Genomic DNA, 8,559 nt, shown 5'->3' with positions numbered 1-8,559 from the left:
GACCCCCTCCCCAGCGCCATCTTCAGTGTGGCCGTTGCGCATGCCCGCCATCTTGAGTGTGGCCCCACCCGAGGGAATGGCACCTCTGTGGCACAAGAGACACCACCATACCAGCCCCCTCCCTGCGCCACGTCGTCCGCCGTGACAGGAAACCGCACGCCGTCATGTCCGTAGAGGATGACCGGATTGTCCTGCGTGACGGCTGCCCCCTCACAGCAAAGACGGCCTCGACCACGGACACGTGGCCTGAGGGGACTTCAGAGCCACCAGCTGGGATTCCCCTCTTTTTCCTTCCTCCGCGCCGTCTTCCTCAACACAGGCTGTCCTGCCGCTGGGTTGAGGTGGCGGCGCCGTCGGAGGCGGTCGGCCGCCAGCTCTCGACGTCAGCGGCCATTTTCTTGAGGGATGCCTTCAACGAGTCCTTGTTGGCCACCGCAACGTCTTCGGTCATAACTAAACGGCGGGGGGAGAGCACTCCGGTGGAGCTGGTGCTCGAGGATCACCGACGTTGGTTGCACAAATGCCGGCATCCTCGCTGAACCCGTCTTCCCATTTGACGTGGAGGATTTTCCAGAGGCGCCATTGGCCGTACCTCCCCCCACATCGTTCCCTTCACGCTGGCACCCTACCAACCATTGACCTACTCCAACCTCATCGCCCTACAATAGCACAACCGTGTTACCCCTGAGCACTCCCAACCCCCGCATCGACCACTGCCCCTTGCATGTAATATTGTCCCCTGGGGTCTACGTTGGCAGAGCCCCGCTGCATTGGGTTCAACAAGTGTTGGAACTGGATCCCCCGGCACAGATTTAAAGTTACACGGTATTGACGGGGAACCCCCCCCCCAAACTCAGGCCTGCCTACTTTAATATACCATATTTCTTGTTTATCATCGTGGCACGACTGCGGCATGGTTCATTCAGTCTACAAGTCAAGTCTAGCATTAGTGTAGACTAGCACTGCCCGCTTCCCTCCTGTAGTCACTGGTTGCCTCTGAACCGTGTCCAAATGATACGGCTCTATTACAACCCCCAGCTACAAAACTCGTCATAACTATTAAAAATCTTCCTTCTAGCAATACATGGCCCTGGTTAATCCGCCAGCTCTCTCCTGAGCATCAGCTAAGATGCAGTCATTCACATTTCACTGCTGAAAACACAGAGAAGAAATACTATTATTTATTTATATCGGACTTGAAGATCTACAAGGTCCCTTCCGACCCTACTTCTATGAATAAGTGTATTAAATAAATGCTATTTTATCCAACATTACCTCGACATAGCTTCAGTTTGTTTCGCAGTCTAGAAGAGAACTAGATGTGCAACTAACCAACTTGCTCCACATCCCATTCCTGTCTTCCTGTAGCCACCTGCTCCCCGACTTGTCACATCTCCTACTAAAATGCTGAAGCTTTAAGCCAGATCTGGCTAGCAGTTCTGCCTAAGGGAGTAAAGGGTGCTTTGGAACTGGTTTAATTAAAACTAATGAGGGTCTGCTGGAAAAAATAGGGGTCTTACATTCTTCATAGTACTCCAGTAGCAAACCCACACTCAAGCCTAGCTGGCTGGGACTTGTCCCTATACTATCTCAAGGCACCACCTAACAGATTTAATTTTATTGTGTGTATGCTTTCATTTGCAAGTTATCAGCTCTTTAAGGGGAATAGCCACTTAGCAAAGCTGAATAGAGGAAGAGACATTTTCTCCTTGGTTTGTAACCGAGGGTTTAATTTCTCCCCGCACTAACACCGCAAAACAGCTGGGGCATTTTTCCTTATCTTCCAAAATACATTCCTATTCAGGCTGGGAGTGAATCAAGAAGGCTTCAGCTCCAAGGGAATTTTTATCCCACAAACTAAAAAATAGGCATTTATCATTGATTGACTTTTAATAACCTGAATATTAACCATGGAGTACTTATTATATATTTTGCCTGTTTCTATTAAAATACGCCATGTACAAAAAAATAGCTTAGTTTGTCAAGGAGATGGGGAAAATAAGGAATAGGAAACTAACATCTGGCAGTAGTTTAAGTATAAGAAAGTTCAATTAATTAGTACTTTGCAGGTGCAATTAGGCTTGATTAACTCCAGGGAACTGTAAGAAACATCATATATTACAAATCTGTGCGTGTGGTTAGTTTTCAGGAGGGAACTATGAATTCAAGTTACAAGATGCCACATTCACAGGTGATGTTATTTAGATCCAGTGAGGCAACCCAAACTAGACAAATCTTCATTGCAAAACCTGCCACCACACCACATCAGTTGACCAAGACTTCGTTAGACATGCAATGGAACCATTTCAATTGCAACCCAAGTTAACAGTTGTTCTTCCTATAAAAATCAGCCTCTGCATTGAAAATATTCAATAGTTTCTTCTTTAAACCTGCCTTATGGTACAAGCCAATGCTGTTTCACAGCAGGAAGTTTGACTCCGGTCCAACCATCCCTACGTTCCTTTCTTCGTAGTCATGTTCTTAGCACCGTGTTTGTTTTTTAAACAAGGGACAGAGCTTGTCTTGATGGGGCAGGAGTTGGAGCTGCTTCCACAACCAGTCAGAGCACAGGGAACTGCATCCAGCAACGTGCTTACCAAGATGAGACAGTTTCAATGCATTAAGAAGCCCTAAAGTCCAACTGGCTGGTGAACTGGGGATTATCTGTTTCATGGTTAGTTTTCAGGATGAAACTAGGATTTCAAATTATAAAGATGCCACATTCACATTCTGCAGTGAAGGCTCAGCAGGCACCTTATGACTCAAGGCCAAGTATTTCCGGTAGCTATACAATTATAAGATGAGATCACTCCAAATAGGACTGCTAAGGGAAATAGCCTTGGGGTCTATGAATGCTTCCACCCTACCTATAGCCAAAAACTGGAGGTGGAACAAAGTTGGCTGGTTATCAGCAAGAGGGTTGATGCACTAGAAACAGACTATGGGACAAAAAACAAGCCACATTTATTCTTTGGTCTCTTTATCCAATGAATGATGAGGGGAATCCTTTTTAAAAGGGACCTCAAAGTTTGAGTTAGTTTATAAAACAGGCTGGACACAGTATTTCATTTTAAATTAATTAATTAATGAGAGAGAGTTGGCACCTCAAAGTCAGGCCTTTCCTTTCAGAAGTGCCTCCATTTGCAAGCCAAACAAAACATTCTTAGATACTATCCTAAAAAAACCTCACTATTTTTTGGTCTGATATTTTGAAGTAGAGACAGGCAATAGAAAGTGAACTTTGCGCTTTTGTCCACAAATTGTCTATCAGATGTTACTGTCCTTCAAGCCCAGGCTTCAGAGCAACAAAGCAGAACAGGTTAGAAAATCTGACTACTTGATTTAGGTGGTTGAATGGTGATCTCTTTTGAAGAGCTTGCTCAGACTACTTTTAATACGCCTTGCAACAAACTTTACACCCAAGGGTATAATTGTCCCCACTTAACAGATAGGGAAACAGGGGCAGGATGAATTGGCAAAAAAGTCACAAAGCTAGTCAGCTGCAGTGCTGGGAATAAACAGCAGCTCTGACTCTTCTGCTTGTGCCCCATCCTACAGGCTACAATAGCCAAGAAGACTGAAATAAAACAAACCATAGATTTGGCTATTGTTGGATCCTAAAGCAGGCCTTTGCTGTTAAAAAGTCAGCTCTGTGCAGATATACAGAGCCCCACATTCAGAATATTCTGTGCCAGGACTTAAATATTCTGCTGCAGCCCACAGAAACATGCAGGCCTACAAGAAGCGTTATCTATTAGCTTCGATTCCTATACGGAGTCCATAAATCAAGAGCCTTAGAAGGTACAGGAAGCAAAGAAAAACAATACTGAAATAGGAAAATACAGACCTTCACTTGCCTGTTATAGGATAGCAGGGCTCATTAATAAAAGGAATTCTTTCCCCAACATCTCTTAGAAACTGCTCTTGGGGAAAACTGGGACTCATGCTTTCCATCATGGTCCCTTTGAGCAATAATAAATTTGAACTAAAGAGTCTAGAACAGCCAAGAATGACCACCTCCCCCTGCCTTTAATTAGCCAGCCATCTGTCAGGACTGTCTATACCTTTCCCCTAGGGATTCCTTATCACACATTAATGAAGATAAACAGGCTTCTTTAAACCCAGACTGCAGCTTCCACAGGACTCAGTAGATATTTGACTCCACTGTTCCCTATAAACAGCTTTTTTTCTGCAGCAACTCAAGGCCTTCAAGAGAAAGAGCTTTTTCTCCCATCCCCTCATCCCTTCCGGTAGCAACTTCCTAATTTCACCCATCCTTCCAAGCCAGCTTTGACTGCTAGAAAATAAGGCTGTTTTTACACTCCTCAAGCCTGCTTTTGCACCACCCTTAACATATGCTCCAGTACAGGCCAAGAGCAACCTTTCCCCTAAACAAATCCCTAATCGCAAGCTTCTTATCATCATCAAGCTTTGGGCTGCCAGCCTCCAGAACAGTTTACTATGTTTTCGATTAAGGCTAGCTCACCATCATTAGCCACTACAGAAGCCTTTTTCATACTCAGTATCCTTAGCATGTGAGCTATAGTCACAGTTTAAAAACTAGTTACCTACAATCTACTGCTGGGAAGCCCTAAATGGGAAACAGTGGTGGTTGACTTCTTTTAACTTAAGCAGGTCTTTTAAGACACTCACCTGGGGATGTAGCCCACCTCTCAGGACTCACTCCAGTTCTCATCTCAGCTAATTACGAGCAGGTTGAATGACTTTCACAATCAGAGTTACCAATCCATCTCAAGTGTCTCTGATAAAAAAATGTTTTAAAGGTCTTCTCTTCGGACATATAAATTTGCTCGGCAGTTAGTGCTGCACTCTTTTTGTAGCAAAGAGTGGTCTTTAGTCCCAGGATTGTTCAGTCAGCATTTACCATCAGCATTTAATTCAACACAGGCATTGAGAGAAAATTGTGAAGCAGCTTTAAAGGCAAAATCCCATAAAAGGAAGAAAAGGCATCTGTATTATGAGAATCTTGCTCTATAATCAGGATCACAATAGTGGGGCTGGTTGTCTAACCAGTGTCCTCATTCAGAAGAATTGTGGCAAATTGCAACCCTTTTCCCCAAAGAGATGTAGAATAAAAGCTCAATTAACTTGATTGCGAACAGAGGAAGGAGGATAACAAAAGAAGTTCTCGGAGTGCACCCGGATTGTCTAATTTTTTTTCTATTGATCAGACCTGTGACATCAATCCAAGAACAGTTTTGGTCTTGAAAGGACTGAATACAAGGGTGCAGCCATTATCCAAGTTATATAAGTTGTTGTGGGACAGAATTGAGAATTAGCCAGTCGTTGTGACCATTTGAAACAGCTCTGCTGAGGATTTTAGATCAGTGGTTGCTAACCTTTCTTGTACCAGGGCCCATTTGTAATCATCATCGATGGCTAGTCTCCACCCAGTGCTCCTCACCCGCTTGCCCCCCAGTGTGTGGGGCAGCGAGGGTCCCAAGCAGCCCCTGACAGGCTGCAACTTTACCAGCCTGCAAGGGAAAAGCCCCTGGTTCCCACATTTTTCTACTTTAAAGGAGAATCCATTTTTAAAGTTTGTTCATGACCCTTTCGTACATTTTTGCAACCCAGTTTTGGGTCATGACCCATGGCTTGAGAAACGCTGTTTTAGTTCCTGTAGTTGCTTCCAAATTGCTGTAGTCTCGTGAAGAAAATTCTCTATAGAGTTGAAACATCTTGAAAAACACTTTCTGGGACGACTGCATCAGCATTTATCCATTATAGAATGAAGCAAATCAACAGCATAATAAAAGGGAAGCCCTTTTGTGAAGAATATAACAAAAACAAATGTTTTGCACTTCTCCATACTGCTTTTTCAGCAAGTGTTAGGGGAAAAAGCACTGCTCATAGCTTACATGTTAATGAACACAGCTAATGATGATGGTGCTTGTGAAGACTTCTTGGCTTCAATACCATTCTTGGAGAGAAAGGTGGTGTTTTCTTTCAGTGGACACATGGCAGGTCATTGGACGGAGGGCATTGATAACTTAAATGTCTATAGCACCTTTCCTGACAAAAGATCCACAATCTCTTTGCAAGGACTGTACTTTGTATGCTGTGTATTTGGTGGCATAATACTGAGTGATATAATAAATATTTTCAACTGTTTTTAGCATACACTGAATGTGAGGATATCTGTGGGCTTTACAAATATTAATTAAAGTCTCAAGAGTGCCTGTGATTTCAGTAAACATCCTCCTCATTTTACAGACTGAAACACGGGGAGCTTTAACCACTTGCCCAAGATTACACAACTGTTACTCAGCAGCGGAGCCAGTTATAGTAATAAAACTCAGAGCACCTGACTCCCTATCTCATGATCTAACCACTGGATGATGCTCCTTCTCAGGACTGCGCCTGCCAGAGGACTTGGACTGTCAGATGATAATTACCCAGACTGGAACCTGTCCAAGACACCAGGAATAACAACCTTTTTGACTGCTAAATTGCCACAGAGTTTTTAATGATTGCAAGTCACCAGGACCACAGGTGATCAATCAGTCTTAGGTCTCAGTAGACCTCCATTGAGTACAGCACCCCTTTACACCATGTTCTGGCATGGGTTTCAGCACTGACGTAAAGAGAAACCAGCTACATCCTGAGTCATCCGCAGTATATTTTGCAGCACCCTGGGCTTTCCTTGAAGGTCTTCTGTTTGCATACCGAGCAGCTGATTCTGCAGTATGTGATGAAGTCAGATCCCAGATAGGATGGTAGAAGGTGGGAATTACTAAAATCACAAGGAGAAAAGCTCCCTCCTAGCTTCAAAAAGGAGACAAGGAATATCTGGAATGGAAATAAAAAGGGGTGGAACTGTACAGTCCTTGACAATGTACTCCTAGCCTGGAATAAGAAGCCCTAACCGGCTGTTCTCTAAATAATCTTTCCTCAAAGGACACTTATTACAAAGCAAAAATTGCACTGCAGGCTTACACCACAGAACGTGTTGTTATGCTCAGGGTAGAGAGCAAGGCTTACAAAGATTGGTTCATCTGTCTCTGCCTGGCTTGCAACAGTCCTCTTCCTCTTGCCAAGCAGAAAATAAGTAATTCTGTCGTAGCTCTTCAGGTTATAACTGGCTAGATATGCCATCCATTAGCATAGCTTTTCTCAGAGCCTGGTAAGGGATAAACATTTGCAGGCGATAAGGACACCACGTTTGGGCTGAATCCAAACACTTTTGGGTCAGTGAAAAGACTTTAATTGACTTCAGTGGAAGCTATATTGGGTCCTTAACTGCAGGAGAGAAATGGAAAAGTCTCTCCATTTTCAGTATATCTATCGGTATCATTTGGCTACTGACTCCAGGCTCCAGGTTTGTCATCTCGAACAGCGATGCTGAAGAGTCAGGGGAAGTACTAAGGAGGACTGTAGTATTTTTGGCAATGCAGGGTATTTGGATGTTTGCTAATCCGAGAAAGCACATAAGCAATGTAGGAGAACAATACTTACTATTTATTCTCACCCTTACTAGCAAAACTAAGGCTGATTGCTTTCAGGTAGTGGGCCTCAGCAGCATAGTAGAGAACACAGCAGTTTTATAATGACCCCAGAAAAGTTGCATCCCCAGGGGAGATGCTGAATGAGAATTCAATATAAAGGGCCTGATCCCTGTCCCCAAATATTTCCACTACCTTGCTTTTCCTGGCCCATCCTCCAAACTCTCTCTCTGCCTTTTGGCAGCATCCGTACCACCCATTTGAGTTGCCTGCTTCTAAGCAGACGACACGAGAAGCCCCTTCAAGCTGCGTTCTGGATCTCGGAGTGATTTGACAAGGGGTTACTCCTATCTTACGTGATGAGAGACTGGATGCTTCAAACCTCTTTGGCATGCATGTAAGGCTCTTAGCACTGACAGAGCTTATTATATCTTGAGTTGCAACCCCTTCCCACACATCATCCTTGTACTTTGTGCAGGTCAAGAGGCTAAATGATTGATCCCAGGAAATGTAGGGGTGACCATAAAAGCCATCGACTCCCCTGGGCTTTGGATGAGGTCTGCCGTGCGTCACTGCCTGAGCTGGTATGAGCATTCAGGTATTCCTAGATTCCAGTCCCTTGTCACGCAGACAAGATGGACAACACACCTTTGCATCAGTGAGTCATTTCCTCTACTTCATCTCCAGCACTAGCTCTGAAACAGCTTGATGCCACAATGAACCAACCTGCCTCCTACTGTTTTGCCTTGGACCAACCTGCCCCGCTACTGGTTTGACTTGGACCAACCTGCCTCCTACTGGTTTGACCTGGACCAACCTGCCTGCTACCAGTTTGACCTGGACCAACCTGCCCCTCTACTGGTTTGACTTGGACTAACCTGCCCCTACTGGTTTGCATTGGAACAACCTGCCTCCTACTGGTTTGACTTGGACCAACTTGCCCCTACTGGTTTGACTTGGACCAGCCTGCTCCTACCAGTTTGACCTGGACCAACCTGCCTGCTGCTGGTTTGACCTTATTCATAGATTCATAGATGTTAGGGTCGGAAGGGACCTCAATAGATCATCGAGTCCGACCCCCTGCATAGGCAGGAAA

The 8,559-nt window shown here is 44.6% G+C and overlaps 1 protein-coding gene across 3 annotated transcripts in view; it reads right to left on the bottom strand.

Moving 5' to 3' along the window:
- The window catches only part of MAP1LC3B (microtubule associated protein 1 light chain 3 beta), a 10,600-nt gene extending 5,804 nt beyond the window's left edge, over positions 1 to 4,796 (bottom strand). The window contains exons 1-2 of one of the 3 annotated variants that reach the window (XM_006022762.3): positions 4,487 to 4,532; positions 3,858 to 3,962 (exon numbers count right to left, since the gene is read on the bottom strand). In XM_006022762.3, coding sequence (XP_006022824.2) covers positions 3,858 to 3,962; positions 4,487 to 4,517 — 136 coding nt within the window. In that variant the 5' untranslated portion in view covers positions 4,518 to 4,532. Of the gene's footprint in view, positions 1 to 3,857; positions 3,963 to 4,486; positions 4,562 to 4,653 lie in introns of those variants that run through there. The other 2 variants (XM_006022764.3, XM_006022763.2) reach the window with 2 other exon arrangements.
- Between the last annotated feature and the right edge of the window lie 3,763 nt (positions 4,797 to 8,559).

Source organism: Alligator sinensis, unplaced genomic scaffold (genome assembly GCF_000455745.1).
Source record: "Alligator sinensis unplaced genomic scaffold, ASM45574v1 scaffold228_1, whole genome shotgun sequence".
Lineage (NCBI taxonomy): Eukaryota > Metazoa > Chordata > Crocodylia > Alligatoridae > Alligator > Alligator sinensis.
The sequence above is the reverse complement of the archived record's forward strand: the minus strand, read 5'-3'. Positions and strand labels throughout refer to the sequence as shown.